General features: G+C 40.3%; 1 protein-coding gene across 1 annotated transcript; it reads right to left on the bottom strand.

Moving 5' to 3' along the window:
* Positions 1–2864: 2864 nt before the first annotated feature.
* Positions 2865–9115, bottom strand: CLN8 (CLN8 transmembrane ER and ERGIC protein). Its single transcript, XM_075202472.1, has 3 exons — positions 8889–9115; positions 5897–6544; positions 2865–3467 (listed from the first exon to the last, which is right to left on the bottom strand). Exons 2-3 carry the CDS (start codon positions 6443–6445, stop codon positions 3150–3152), a joined length of 867 nt encoding a protein of 288 aa, XP_075058573.1. The 5' UTR covers positions 6446–6544; positions 8889–9115; the 3' UTR covers positions 2865–3149.
* Positions 9116–16707: the final 7592 nt, after the last annotated feature.

Below are 16707 nucleotides of genomic sequence, written 5' to 3'. Positions count from 1 at the left end.
TTCTACAGGTTGACATCCCAATCTCTCCTAGATTTTTCCTCCTCCCACTTGGAATTCCATCAGCTACCAAACTAAAACGTTTCGTCACATAGTTTCTGCTGCATTGTGTCAAATTGCCTCTAATTGGAAACAGCCCACTGTGCCTACTCTGCAGACAATTATTAGTAGGGTTTGGCACTCAAACAAAATGGAGTTTATGACATGCATATTGCGTAAAACTTCTAATTCATTTAATAAAGTCTGGGCGCCGTGGATATCATTTTTTCAAATCCAAACTTCTTTTGTCCTGTGATTTCTTCACAACAAGCCAATTGATGCCCCCTTCTTAACCCTTTACCTCTTTCCCCCCTACTTCTCCCTTCCCCCTTCGATCTTTTGCCCTGCCTTCTTCTTTTCTTCTATTGGCGGCTTGCCACACCGCCCCCCTACTCTACCCTGGACTAACTTCTCTTTCTGTTTCTTCTTCTTCCTATCTTCAAAATAAAATTTGGTCAATGCCTTGATTCGTCTTTTTATAATATACACTGAATGTATTAGTCTCTGAATATGCATAACATGTCTGTATCATAACATGTTTTGGACTGATGCTTATTGCTGACCATTGCAAAAATAAAAACCTTAAAAAAAAAAAATAATAATAATGAAAATGAAAATGTAACTTTGCAGAGCTCAACATGTCACTACTAGTTTTTGTATAAGTGATTGCCTTTTTTAAAATATTAAAAATGATCTGACATATTAAACTTATCTGATCATTTTAACAGGACTATAACTCATCTACAGTATGTGTAATAGACTAATTCTATGTCTCCAATCACTTCTCTCAGCAGTGTTCCAGAGCCAGTGATCTAACGGAACTAACTGAGCTAAATGAACTACTGAGTGAAATGAACTACTGAGTCAAATGAGTGAAATGAACTAATCTTTTGTGTGAACTAGATCAGAATGAACTAATCTTCAAAATGAACTAGATTTCCCATCACTAGCTACAAGCTCTGCAAAATTATGATGGTAATGGATTATCAAGATGTGGCGAGTATAATAACACCACCAAAATGCTTGCAGCACAGTCGTGGTTTAATTTTCCACAGATGAATTAGTACACAATATTGTATTTCAATATATGTACCAAAACGTTTTAAATTCTTTTATTAACCGAGTGACACCCAATATTACTGTAATAAAAATTAGACTGTTGCACTATGCAGCAAGTGGTAATCGCAGAACCAGACTAGGACGTGAAATCATTTAGAGAATATTCTAGCTATCCACCTGTGTGTCTAATGGGCGAGTGGGAGTCAGAAGCTGCTTCAAGTACCTAGGACCCAGATTATGTAGGGCTTTGAGGGTCAATAAGAAAATATTGCAACATATTTGCCTAGCACCTGTATTTGAATCTACGAAACCACACAATGTATCTGTGGTGGGCTGTCACCCTGTCACTCACACTAGTTTAGACAGAGAAGCACCTCCCTTCAAGTATAAACATTTCCAAAGCTTTATTACTTAATTTTTTAACAAGCAAAGTGAAAAATCTGTTTAGAAGTTTGTTTGATTTTTCCTACAAAATGCCTTATAATTTTATATATAGTCCAGCTTTATATATAGTCCAGCTCTGTGATGACCAATAAAGCACAACAGAACAGCAGTTTAATTGAGAATCCACTATGCGAAGTTTACAATTCAAAGGAACTCTCCTTATTTTGTACACTAAAGTCAGATATTTTAATGCTATGCCCAACGTTTTGTCCTAGCATATAGAGGAAAACAGCACCTGTTGCAATATTATTTAAAAAAGAATTGTGTACGTTTATAGCTTGCAATAACGTTTTTCTTTTCTTCGTTCTAATGCACAACAAAGTCACGTAGAAGATAGATAGCCTGGAAGTCCATTGATGAAATTGGGCCCAATTCATTAGGAAAAGAAATGCAAAACAATTAAGTAACTTTGAACCTTGGCAAAACAATGTTGCATTGGATGGGGAGGTAAATTTAAAATGAGGACAGATTTGCAATTGGAGTAAAGCAAGTCCAGGATCAACTTTAAATGTCAGTGTAAAAATAAAGCTATCAAGTATTTGTGCACTACATGAAAAAACAGAGATAGATATCCATCTATACATATCTATCTACACACACCTACCTTATGGGCAAAATAATAAACTAATTTGCACCCCTTGCATTGTAGGATGGTTTTGGCCAGGAGAAAACTTGCTCGTTTTTTTGCCTTACTTTCCTTAATGAATCAGGCCCGCTGTATCCAAGTCATACAAACCTTCCTCTTGACCTAATGCTGAAACTACAGGAGCATCTTACAAATGCAAACGCTGAACAAGTGTTCTTACAGGAGTACGACAGTACAGTAGTTGTACATGGTTGAAAATATGATGGAAGGCAGGGGCATCATTAGAACTGTGTGTGTGGTGGGGGGGGGCAACATTCTGTTAGGGAGCACAAGATTTCTAGACATTTTCCTTCCTCTTAACTGCTACCCTGGTAATTACGCCAGCGCTTAGAAGAAAAAGAAAAACTGCAACTAGATAGTGGGCTTAGTCTGATTGCAAATTAAAAAAAAAACCTGGCACTAGGGTTTCCTAATTGTATAAAAGCCATACCACCTATATACCTATATGTTTACAGATAAAGTTTAAAACGTTTTGAATGTAGACAGAGAGAAGTAGCAACACCAATTTAAAATGCATATGAAGTGGTCAAACTGAACTGTGGGAATGCCTGAAAATTTAAGTACTGCCAGAGAATTTAGATAAAATAAGCAACTACAGCCAACTAGAATAGAGAACACATTATAAACATATTCCTGAAACAAATGAAAACAAGAAATAAATTACTCAGTATAATCCATCCTCATTAAACAAGTTTTCTTTAGTATTGAGCATTTGAGGGGTTTATAATAATTCATACCCGTGAAAACATTTTAAAACTTACATTTTAAATAAAGATATAGAAAAGGGAATTGGTATAGTAAATCAGTACCCATCATCAACCAAACCTTCAGGGTAACACTTAAAACTAGAATACATTTTGGTTTCCAAAATATCAATACTGATGATCGTATTTAACACCATGTTCTACTGAAATACTGCACTAAACAATGTGATCTTTAAACTATTTAAGATGAGATTGTTTGTTTATTTATTCTTCTGTAAACCAACTCTGCCATTTCCTTCCACATAAGACGTTTTAGATATTGGTTGAAAGTTCCAATCAACAGGATTCAGGAGCTGCTGGGTCTTCTTGTAAGTCCAATATGGATTCATTATCAGAGTCACCAAAGCCAACGCAAAAAAGAAGAAGGCTACAAATATCACCGACGCGGATTGCACAAACCGATCCAAGTTGTAAAGACATACCCACCATAGGTAATAAGTAAGTACTATGCGGCAGTGGAACATGTGAATCATAACCCACTGATTAATTTTCCAAAATAATGTTTGTGACCAGCCCGCCTAGAAGCACAAATGAGAAAATTAGTAGAGCATAATAAAACAAACAAAACACAAAAAACACAACAAACAAATTCTAGGAGCCAGAAAAGTGTGCATTCATTGAAATATACACAACATTCATTTATCAGCCAAAACATTAAAACCATCTGACATATTGTGTAGGTCCCCCTAATGCCGCCAATACAGCTCTGACTCGTTGAGGCATGGACCTCTGAAGGTGCCCTGTGGTATCTGGTATCAAGACGTTAGCAGGAGAGCCTTTACATTCTGTAAGTTGCGAATAGAGGCCTCCATGACTGACTTGTTTTTCCAGCACATCCTACAGATACTCGATCGGATTGAGATTTGAGAAATTTGGAGGCCCAGTCAACACCTTTAGCCCTTTGTTATGTTCCTCAAACCATTCCTTAACAATCTGTACAGGGGTCAGAGCACATTAGACTACTGAAAAAGGGCACTGCCATTAGGGAATACTGTTGCCATGAAGGGGTGTACACGGTCTGCAACAATGTTTAGGTAGACGGTATGTGTCAAAGTAACATCTGCATGAATAGCAGGACCCAAAACTTCTCATCAGAACATTGCCCAGAGCATCACACTGCCTCAGTTGACTTATCTTCCTTCCATAGTGCATCCTGGTGCTATCCCTTACTCAGGTAAACGATGCATGCGACCCGGCCATCCGCATGATACAAGAAAACGTGATTCATTAGACTAGGCTACCTATTGATCTTTGACCGAGTTCTGGCATTCTCCCCAAAGTAGGCACTTTCGCCAATGTACAGGGGTCAGCATGGGCACTATGACCGGTCTGCGGCTAAGCAGCGCCATACGCAGCAAGCTGAGGTGCACCATTTTATCATGGCCAGCATTAACTTTTCTTTTTAAACAATTTATGCTCTTCTCTGGAATTGTACCAGACAAGCTAGCCTTCTCTCCTCACGTGCATCAGTGAGCCTTGGGCATCCATGACCCTGTGTCTGGTTCACCGATTGTCCTTACTTCACTACTGCATACCGGGAACACTCCACAAGACCTGCTGTTTTGGAGATGTTCTGACCCAGTCATCTAGCCAGCACAATTTGGCCTTTGTTAAAAGTGGATCAGATCCTTACGCTTGCCCATGCTTCCAACACATCAACTTCAAGAAATAACTGTTCACTCGCTGCATAATATATTCAACCCCTTGACAGGTGCAATTGTAACAAGATAATCAATGTTATTCACTTTATCTGTCAGTGGTGTTAATGTTGTGGTTGGTCGGTGGATAATATATGTATAAGGTTTAGCTCGCAAATGCCAGATTTAAAAGTAGGCGACTTTAAAAAGGGTTGTTTTAATACCAGATTTGTTCAGAAATTGTAAGTTATTTCCCTTCTTACACAGAATAAGTTTGTTAGTTTTGTTGAGGTTGCACAAAAAAAAAAAAAAAGAAGAAACTGCACATTTAAAAAAACTGATCATGTGTATGTGGCCTTTACCTTACAATTGAAAAGAAACATTTGACAAAGCCACTGAAAGCAGTAGTATAGGGTAATTACAGCATAACTTAAAGGCAAGACAAAAAAAATTAGAATCCCATACTTACTGCAGCAGCACCTCTGCTGGTCAGCTCAGGTAATATCATCTAGGCACCCGAGAAGGCTTGAAATGGCAGGTTGCTCCTGACTTAATAGACCAGGACCAGTTGCCATTTCAAGCATGTGCAGCGGATGCCACCCTCATCCAGTACACACACACCACAGCTGACCAGCAGGTATTCATTTCTAAAAGTCTTTATTGACTTTAAATTAATAACATGTATATGTCCTTTAAGCACAAATAAGTTATTATTCGTTATCAAATGTTTGGTGAAATAACACACAATAGAAAAGTGATTTTCTCGTAAATATCAAATTGTGTGAGAGATCACTTGAAAGAGAAACTCTGTAAGATACATTGTGCCTCCTTATGACAGTAATAAAAGGCATGTGACAAGAATCACCGCAGGAAGTCACATGAGCAACACAGACAGATAAGTAAACTGTGGGTAACCTCACTGAAATCAATGTACAGATTTTAAAATCCATATACAGTAGACCAGACAGACTGCTCACAAAGGGCCTCATTAAGAGAGGTACAAAATTCAACTTTGTTTTACTGCAAGTGGTCTCTTGTAAACACGGGTCTTCATAACAAATATGGTGACACACCATAGTGCTCCGCAGTTGAAACTAGAGGTCTGAGTTGAGTTAGTAGCATGTTACTGTATTGGGCATGTATCCAAGTAACAAGATGGAGGAAGTATATCATTTTTTTAAAATTTATTTTTACTCCAGCACTTACTTTTAACAACACCAGATACCATTCCCTGACCCTTGGTGATATGCCCTTCCTAACTCCTGCTACTACAACAAATATAATGAATCTAGTTTATGGTGAATGTTTACCTTTAGCAGCATCCACGAAATGCAGGTGAAAGGAGTACTCATCTCCAGTAATAATGTCACCATAGGCAAATAATGGCCCACTGTGCTGCAAATCACAGCACCAAAATACCCTAAAAAAGCAAAAAAGTGGTGGACAGACAAGAAGACATCAAATGTTCTGAACCGGAGATTGGATATATGAAGTGCTATGTTTTCAAACAGAAAGAATCCAGTTGTTATTAGAATAGTAAAAAAAGACCATCCCTGCTGAGCAGTGATCTGATCAGCGTGGAGCACAGGATCAAACAGTAAAGCAGTTAGTCCGGTAATAATGCACTGCACTCCAAATACTGCCCGTGTAGCGGCAAGATCCCAAAATACCTTCTCCTTGGCAGGGAGTGATCTATAGGTGGCAAAGAGAAGAACTGATGCCAGGTGGCAAAATACAAAAATCCCCAAGTACACGAAGAAACCAGCAGCTATCAGGATGGAGCAGGTGCTCCATGACGAGTAATCCATGCTAAAGTCTATGGTGTTCAGCAGAGGGACGCGATGAGGGATCATTTTCATGTACGAAATTCAGTCCCCTATTTTTGCAGTTCATAAGCATAGAATCATCTTCCTGTTGTGCATTGCTTGCACGGAATATATCAACATAGACATCACAACCTGCAAAAAATATCAAAAATGAATATTTACAAATAGAAAGAAAAGTTGGATGTAGAAAACACAATTTAAATATTTTTTGCTATTGCAGGTGTGCTTTGGTTAATTTTAGTGTTGTGAATGTTGTTACGCTGATTTTCTACATCAGTGGTTCCCAAACCTCCTTATAATGACACACTTGCGGAATAAGACAACATACAACATTAATATTTTCCATGAACACTTTCAGGCTCAAATGGTACATTTTTTTTTAAAGGTCTTAAGCAAGGTTGTGAATACAATAAGGTTTGGGAAGATTATGACAATATAGAGTAAAAAGGAAAAAAGACAATAATTAGGTGCCGATTGTTTTTTTTTTGAAAGTCACTCAGTATAAAGGATTGTACTGAAATTCAAATATAAATTGCAAAGATGGCTAAATAAATGTGATTCTCCTCATGATGATTATGGCTAACAATGAAATTAATGATTCTGGAAAATTAAGCAGAGTTTTTAAAAGACTGCTTATGTTTCACAGGACTAGAGGAGGAATGCTACTGGGCTTGGTACTATATAACAGTACAAATATTCCTAATTTACAGGTGAATAAAATGAAATGCAGTACAATAGGGGAAAACTGTGATGAAAGATGACTTGGGAATAGTTGTCAGAAATGGGATTAGCAGCACAAAGCATTACCGCTAGTCCTTAGTTAAACTCTTATTTGGAGTATAGATTTCCACACTTCGCTAACAGAACTAAAAGATGTTTCAGAGGCGGCCAATCCATTAATAAAGAGAACAGAGGGTTTAAATGAGTGCGAGATTAGAAAAAGTAGGAATAACTCTTAATTATATAGGTGTCACACTTGAAAGTGTAGGTTGGTGATCTGACATGAGCTCCAACCACCCATCATTCCAGGGATTTGGTTATCTGCTTCATGATCGAGTAGGGAGACACCATGTATCAGCAAGTAAAAAAAAATACCAGAAAGCAGCAGAGAACTCAATGCAGCCTCCTGCACTGGTCATTGTCTAAAGCCTTTTTATACCAAAGGCAATGGGGTCATCAGTTACAAACAAAAGCAGCATTAGAAAGGAATCTTTACAGTAACACCCCTGAAGCTAAATTGGTAACTGCCATTCTGGGTGTTTTGTTTCCCCTTTATCTGGCTCAATACATTTAGAATGTATAAAGTATTAAACTTGACTGACCTGCATCTTTTTTTAAATATTACTAGACTTTTTTAATTAAATGATTTATGCACGCAATTAAAGCAAGCAGGGTTCTCTTACCTCTGTCTGTACGTATTACCTAGTATTGTTTTATTAATGTTTGTTCCCAATTTTAAGGCGCTACGGAATCTGCTGGCGCTATATAAATAAATGATGGTGAAAGTGAATTCAGGGCACAAATCACTATTACCTTTGCACACATTCACATGTTTGCATTTTATAGATGCCTACTCCATACTTGCCAACTCTCGGAAACAAGTTTCCGGGAGAGGGGGCGTGACTGGAGGGTGGGAGGGGGCGGAACGAGGCCAAACGTGTCATTTTGGTTCCGCCCCCCGCGAAAACGAAATTTACATCGCGGGGGGCAGGGCCAAAATGACGCAATTGGCCTCGTCCCGCCCTCCAAAATGGCGTCAATCACCGAGAATCGCGTCATTTCACGCGATTCTCGGTGAAATCCAGGATGCGGGAGAAATGCCAACGAGCCCGGGAGCCTGATCCGAATTTCGGGAGTCTCCCGGAGTTGGCAAGTATGGCCTACTCTTTTACTCAAGAAAAGCAGAGCACACTGGATGTCCTGTATATATTTTTTATTTAAATATACCTATAGTGCACAACTTAACTATGAATCAAAATCCACAATGAAGTGGATGCAGCAATAGTTATATAACCTAAGAAAGGTTCTAGATATCTGCAATTACACTGCACCAGACACAAAGAGAGAAAGTAGGTGACAATTAACATTTAAAAGGGTAAATGGCATTTATTTCTGTGCAAACACATGCAATGCCAATGCTAACAAAATGCACTAAATTACATTTCTCTGATTAGATATGATACTAGTTTTATAACACAGTTGAGCAATAAAAATTCCACAGCTAAATAGTTTTAAACTAAAGACAGACAGAATAATATATGAGTGTGTTCTAGATAAACAGTGAACTTTAGAATGGGTTCCAATTATCAATACAGTGAAGTCACATACGCCTTGTAGGAGATAATACATTACCAAGTACGTTGGTGCATGAACAGTAGGTTATTATTCCATACAGGGATACGTCCAAGAGCACAAGAAGTAGTGTAACATCTATGCACCTCTGCTATGTCCACTAAATACCTCACTTCATACTTACATAACAGCAGCTGTGAAGCATGTATCATGAAGAGCCGGTCCCAGGCTGCAGACACAGAGAATGTTACTGGTATCCGTACAACCAGAGAATGTTACTGGTATGAACTCCGTACAGCCAGACACTCAGCAGCAGTATGAAACCACGTGACCACTGCACGGTTAATCTGCACCCACTTCCTGCTTCTCCAGGCACTCCGTCACGTGACGAGGAGGTCTGTACCATTACCAAACCAGAGCTGGCCCTTTCTATAGGCTTAAATGTAAGCTGCTCTGTTCCTGGATAGTGCAGGTTAGGATGCACTTACAATATAGAGGATGTTGTCTGCTTTCTAAAATTACTCGCTTTACCTGCTCCTGTTCTTACCCCTTCCAGTGTTTCCAGTTCCATGATGAATTGAGCTGAATTAATTAATTGAGGTACAAAATACACTTTTATAGTTATATTAATCAATTTAGACTGGGTTACTACAGATCCATGTTGCTTTGAAGATATTTGTCAGCTTCTGCTTTTAGCTCTGACTTTTCTGGGTGAATTAATCTGAGTTCACACTAAAGATAAATCCACCCAAAATGAAAAATGTAATTTTGGATGGAATTACTTGAGATATTTTAGATAGTAAAGGTCACTTACCTCCACCAGGTCCTGCTGTTATTCTAAAGGTCCCACAAGATCAGCGGCCATGAGTAAGTAAAAGTTTTATTTAACATATGGAGCCTAATTCTACTTCCCACGGTAGTTAATTCATTAGAGACTGTTAAGTGTGGAAGACAGTTGTCTCCATAACAAAATGTATATGTGGTAACCTGGACTGAATTAATTCATATTAAAAGTGTTTAATTGATTCAGGCCAAACTGCAATATTCAAAATGCAGCAATAAGTATGATTTAAGCAGCAATAATCACATCACTGCAGAGAACATTGGTGTGTGTATTTCTACTATTGTAGAAAGTCGATGTATTTCATGTATAGCCAAATGACTAAATTGAGAAATATTATTCTGGCAACATGTTGCTTTTGTATAAACAGTAGATTAAATTAAAATAAGTACATTGTTAGAAGTCCAGTGGAAAAATATAATTATTCTGTCCATTATTGTTGTATGTTTTTTTTAACTTCAATAGTATTTTTATTAATTTTTCAGAAATTATGGGGTACAGAAAGTAGAGAGGGATGGGGGGGGGGGGGGTAAGGAAAGGACACAAAAATAAAAAGGAGAAGGATTGAAGGGGTACATAGTGGGGAGGAACACCTTAAACAATTCTGCTGTTAAACCACATTGAACACATGAGGGGGGGAACCCAATAGGTTCCCTTCCAATTTGTGAAAGTTACACTAGTCGAATGGTCACCAGGGGACTACTAATAGGAACATTGGGGAACTTCGCTAAGTGTGGGAGATGCAGGTAGTAAATCAGAGTCTATTAGTTTTGGACGCGCTCCCTCTCCGTCCGTAACATACACATGCCAGCTGAACCACTTCATTATCGGGGACGAGGTGGCAGTGGAGTAGGGCATCCCCTCTGTCTCCATTTCAAAGCTGAATTGCACCTTGGCCACTACTTTAGATATCGAGGGTATCTGTGGTGATTTCCAACCTTGAGCTAAGGAGGCTCTTGCGGCAATCAGAATATCACTAAAGACATATTTAGCATATGATGGAAACTGGGGGGGGTAATGTTGCAGTAACGCCACCTCCGGGGTAGGAGAAAGATTCTGTCTAGTAACCTTATTGGCTAACTGGAAGATTTGTACCCAGAACGACTGTATATGAGGACAATTCCAGAATATATGTATCAAATCCCCCGGAATATTGCATTGCCGCCAGCAAAGTTTTGACTGGGAAGGCCACATTTTATGAAGTCTAGTTGGAGTAAGATACAATCTATTAATTAATTTTATCATCATTTCTGTGTGATTTATACATTTGGACATTCGGAACGCGTTTGTGTAAATGGCTTCCCATTCTTCACTTTCCAACTCTAGTTGAAGTCAGATTCCCACTGCAATTGTATTTTGGTTTTATTTTCTGATGTAGAGGGGAGGGCATAGCGGTACCAGAAGGTAATGCTGGCTCTATTATCTCCTTTTGTTAATTTAGTGAACAGCAAGGGCGGTGGTGATGTAATGGGAAGACCTAGTCTGGGAAGGGAGTTAAACCAATGTCTGATCTGCAGGTATTTATAAAATTCCTGAGAAGGGAGGTGAAATCTTTCCTTTATTTGTGTAAAAGGATTGTCTAGTAATTCAGAGAATGAGGTTATTCCGTTTGAAACCCATAGGCTGAGATTTAAATTGGGAATTAATTTAGCCACTGCAGCCAAAGAGATATTTTTTGTCGGGGCCATAGTCATAGAGTTAGCCTTTAACACTTTGTCCCACACCACCAGGGAGTCCCTAGTTGTCTTTGGTAGTTGGGTTTTTTCAGGGCGCCAATTTTTTGGAACCCAGATCAAATCTGCCAATGGGAAATGTGGGTTAAGAGCTTTCTCCAGGTCTACCCATGGTTTTTGGTGCATCGGAAGGGACCAGTCACGAAGCTGAGAAAGTAAGCAGGCCGCATGATATCTGTTCAAGTCTGGTAATGCCAAACCTCCCTGTTGTTTAGGCAAATACATCTGGGAACTGGCTATTCGTGGGGGTTTATGTTTCCAAACATATACTATCATAACCGAATGCAATTTATCTAATAAAGATTTGGGGATACAAACAGGAATAGTACGGTATAAATACATCATTTTTGGGAGCAGCATCATCTTGAAGGCTGCGATCCTTCCCAACCAGGAGACCTCGCTGCAGACCCAGGATTTACTTAAAGTTGAAAGTTGGAGGGTTAAAGATGAAAAATTAAGATTAATTGTATTTTCCAGTGAAGAAGTGATCTGAATACCCAAATATTTCAGTGCTGACATCTTCCATGAGTAGTGAAAAGATGATTTAAGGAGTTGCACCTTCTCCTGGGGAATATTTATTGGGAGAGCTTCTGATTTAGTAGAGTTTAGCTTATAGTATGAAGCTCGGCTATATGTATCTAAAATATTATGAAGGGTCGGCAGCGAAGTCCCCGCGTCAGTTACAAAAAGCAAAACGTCATCGGCAAATAAACATATTTTATGCAAGGTATTTTTAACAGCGGCACCAAGAAACAAATGTGAAGATCTAATGGCTATGGCAAGAGGTTCCATTGCCAAGACAAATATCAACGGGGATAAGGGGCAGCCCTGTCGAGTTCCATTTGTGATAGTGAAACTATCCGACAGGAATCCGTTGCTAAACACTCTAGCCGATGGGTGGGAATATAAAGCCGTAATAGCCCTCAAGAAGTCGCCATGGAATCCAAACCAGAGAAGGACCCTCTCCATGTAGCCCCAATGTAGTCTATCAAATGCCTTCTCGGCATCAAGGGAAAGGACTAACAGCTCCGACTGGGCCTCTGAGAACCATTCTATAATATTAAGCACTCTTCTTGTGTTATCCGAGGCCTGCCGCCCCTGGACAAATCCCACCTGATCTGGGTGGATCAAATTCGGGAGAAGTCCATTAAGCCTGTTTGCTATCAGTTTAGCATATATTTTAATGTCAGAATTCAGAAGGGCTATTGGCCTATAGTTGAGACATGATGCTGGGTTCTTCCCCGGCTTGGGTATAGCGACGATTCGAGATTCTAACATTTCAGAAGGAAATGACCCATGTGCTGTCCCTGCGTTAAATAGTTGCTCTAATATTGGGAGGAGATCTTCCTGGAACATAACATAAAAGCCAGGGGCTTTGTCTCTTGGAAGGTTTTTAATAACGGATTGTATTTCGGCTTGGGACCAGGGGGCAGATAGGGATTTTGCAGTCTCTGGATCTACTTTTGGGATATGCAAGCTACTTAAAAACCCATCTATGTCTGCCGGAGACGGTTGATGCAATAAGCTATCCTCTTTCAAATTATATAGTTTAGCGTAGTACTGAGCAAACATATTGGCTATACTTTTAGGGTTAGATACTTTTTGTCCACTTTCGTCCACTAGATGTTTAATTCTATGTTTGGCTCTTTGACCCCTACACTTTCTCGCTAAAAGCTTCCCCGCTCTGTTCCCTGCAACATAGAATTTTTGCCTAAGATTAGTCAAAGCCTGTTGTGTTTTAGCCAGCAACAGTTTCTGAAGTTGACCTCGGATCAGTGAAATCAGTGAACTGTTTATTTTGGGATTCTAAGGTTTGTAATTTTAATTCTAGCTCCGTTTGACGATATGCATTAGCTCTTTTTAGCCGGGCACCTGTCTGAATCGCCACTCCCCTCAATATTGCTTTCAGAGCACACCAGAAGTTAAAAATATTAGTGTCCTCCGGGGCATTATTTAGACAGTATTGATGGAGAGCGTTCTTGAGATCTAATTTAGCTTCCAGCAGTGTCAATAAATATGTTGGCATGCGCCAGGGCCTAGGAGGGTCGTACGGTCGTTCTCTATGCCACGTCCACAACACTGGAGCATGGTCAGACCAAGATATTGGTAGAATTTTAATTTGTTTAGTGGCCTGTAATGTCCACTTATCAGTTAAGATAAGGTCTATACGGGAGTATGAATTGTGGACTGAGGAAAAATTCGTGTAGTCCCTGCCACTCGGTTCCGAAGTTCTCCAGACATCGTATAGGTCGAACTCTGCTAACAACTTAGAAAAGGCTAATGAAGGTCCTGGTACAGTGGGAAGAGTAGAATTATAAGGAGAAGATGGGGATGACCTATCTAGCCTAGGGTCTGCCACAATATTAAAGTCCCCCATAACTATCAATTTACCCTCTTTGTGTTTCTCTATTTCCTGGAACACTCTTCTTAAAAAAGGAATCTGACGTGAGTTTGGAGCGTAGAGTGAAACCAGAGTCACTGGTTTGTTTTCTAATAGACCGACTAGAATCAAGTATCTACCCGCTTTATCTGCTATGGTAGTCTTATTCACATAAGTAACTCTACTGCTAAATAGCAAGGCTACTCCATTACGTTTTAATGGACCATTTGCCGTGAAACAGGTCGGATAATGGTTATCTCGAAGTGTGGGGGGAGCTGCAGCCTTAAAATGTGTTTCCTGCAGAGATACTATGTCGGCATGCAGCTTGTAAAATGAAGTTAGGGCTAGTCTCCTTTTATTTGGAGAATTCAGACCCCTAACATTTTGCGTAAGAAATGTAACCATTCAGAATAATAATTGTGTTTATTAAGTTATCCTGTAAGTAATCTATTGTCCTGTGGGCATTCTTAAAGTGGGGTACCCTGTAGCATTGTGTGTTGGAGTAGGGAGAATGGGCCTCATGTGAGACATTGGTACCCAAAACAAGAGTATTAGGAGTGGTGACTTTAGTATGTAATGGAGTGTTCCTAATTAAGGGGGAAATAATAATGGGAACAGGAAACATAGGGAAAAAAAGGGGAAAAAAACTGAAATAACCCAAAACATCGGGTTAGTGTAATTGCTGGTGGGGAAAGGAAAAAACCAGCAAAATAAGTAATTTGGGGCGGGTCAGGCCAATTATGGCATTCCTCGTCCCTGTCAACCCAACAAACCTCTGCAATTTTAAAGGGTCTAAAATTCAACCGTATCGGATGGAATATAGCCAGGGCGTAAAGATTTATCGATCAAAACAACATACCAGCAAAACATTAACACAGTACAAAAATAGTACCTTAACCGTTAAACGTAACCTATATCTGAGTAAGTATCTGACTCTTTTGCATCCAGGGGCAGAACACGGTGTCCTCCAGCGACATCCAGCACCTGCAGTAAGTAACGTAACCAGATAAAAAGACACATAATACATAACTTAATGAAAACAACAAGATACTTTTTAAGCATGAGTGCTTAGATGACTCCAGATAGTCCCTGGCGAGTCGTCCCCCGGAAACTGTAGGTCATGCTTGAGTAGCCGTACAGTCTGTATCTCGGAGATCATGTTGCTATAGGGCTTTCCGAATATTTACTCAAATGTAGAAAGATCAGGACCATTAAGGCCCATTAGAATACTCATTTTGACCAGTCCTGTCTCACGCGTGAACTAGGAACTGAAGCAGTCTCCTGAACAGGGACATTCCAGGTTTTCAATAACTCTATACCTTCTTCAACCGAAGAGATAATGTGAGTGGAATTATTCCTCCTAATGATTAATTTGACAGGGAATCCCCATCTATATATGATGTCTTGGTCTCTTAGAGCTATAGTGATTGTTTGAAAGGATCTCCGTTTAGAAATCGTAGCCATAGAGAAGTCTTGAAATATCTGAAGATTCTGAAGGAATTCAGCTTTATCTTCCGATCTGGCCGCTCTCAAGATACGTTCTTTAGTTTGAAAGAAGTGGATTCTCATAAGTGTATCTTTAGGTAGGTCATCCGATACTGATCTTGGTCTGGGAAGCCTATGTATGCGGTCAACCATCAAATCCTGTTCAGTCGCATCAGGCAGTAGTTTACGGAAAAGATCCAATACATAGGGAAGTAGTTCAGCTGAGGTAATGGAATCTGGAATACCCCGAATCTTAATGTTATTCCGTCTGGATCTATCCTCCATATCCGCAAATTTGTCCCGAAATTCTGCTTTCAAGGTTTCATGTTCCGTTATGAGATTGTTGTGTGAGGCCGCCAGTTCCTCTATTATGTCTTCAATGTGGCCAGTGCGACTACCCAACTCAGCAACTTCCCTCTGTATCTCCCTGATCGACGATCTCATTTCTGATAATATTTCAGATTTAAACATGGAGAACAGGTTCTGCATAGCCTTGATCGTGATAGGGCCATCAGAGTCCGGGTTGTCAGTAGGGACCACACCGTGAGCTGCCACCTGAGTAGCTGGTGTAGCATCGGAGGTCTTGGTCCTGGATGTCTCCAGCCTCTTAGAGGTACCCGCTTCCATGGTAGAAACCTGTGGTTTGAAGAATTGGACTGGTGAGGCAGATGAGATGCCTTTCGCATTTTTTTTCGGAGCCATTCCGGCGTCGCTCAGGAAGAGCAGCAATAAGATAGAAAACTTTCCAAGACACTGGTTGCGGGGGAGCCCGTAGTATGATAAGTGATATGTTGATAAAGCAGCGTTAGCTCTGGTCGGTTGACATTGAAGATAATTAATTCAGAGATATGTAAGTTGACATGGATAGAGGGACCCCCTGTAATCACTCCATGTGTATAAGTGACTTAGGCATATTTCAAAGGTGTAAAAGGCTCAGGAATATTACAGATAAGAGCTATATTTTTAAGCAGCCACCAGGTGGCAGTGTTGCCTTATTTTGCCTCCATCTAGAGAGAAACTGGGATGGAGTGTAGAGAGCCCTGCAGTGTTACAGCACTACCATTGCCTGTAATTTGTGGGGGGACACGGGCACAGTACCTTAGCCGGTCAGCCAGCAGCTCTGGTGATAGTGGAGCAGATACAACTCTGTTCGCTGCAATACACAGCAACTCCTCTCCCTCTTCTTCAGATCTGTGTACACCGTGCCTGCTGAAACGGTCCCCGCAATTCTCTCCGGTCCCCAGCTACCGCTGAACGCTCTGCCAGGATGTAGCTGACTTCTGCAGGTTAGTGCTGCTCCCTAATATCGTGGCCGGATGGGACCGCGGCCGGGCGCCATTTACTGAGGCAGGTCGAGTGCACAGCAGCAGGCCCCACACCTCTCTCTCCGTCGATTATAGGCTTTCCTTGTCACTCTCCGTGTGTGCCATTGGCACACCTAACTAGCGGTCCTCAGCGGGGGACAGCGGGGGTGGTTTTAGGTCCCAGGAGTCCCGATGTTGGTGGACTAGGGCACCGTTTCCCCGGAGCTTGCCAGTCAGGATTCTATCTCCGATGGCGTCCA

Source organism: Mixophyes fleayi, chromosome 3 (genome assembly GCF_038048845.1).
Source record: "Mixophyes fleayi isolate aMixFle1 chromosome 3, aMixFle1.hap1, whole genome shotgun sequence".
Taxonomy (NCBI): Eukaryota; Metazoa; Chordata; class Amphibia; order Anura; family Limnodynastidae; genus Mixophyes; species Mixophyes fleayi.
The sequence above is the reverse complement of the archived record's forward strand: the minus strand, read 5'-3'. Positions and strand labels throughout refer to the sequence as shown.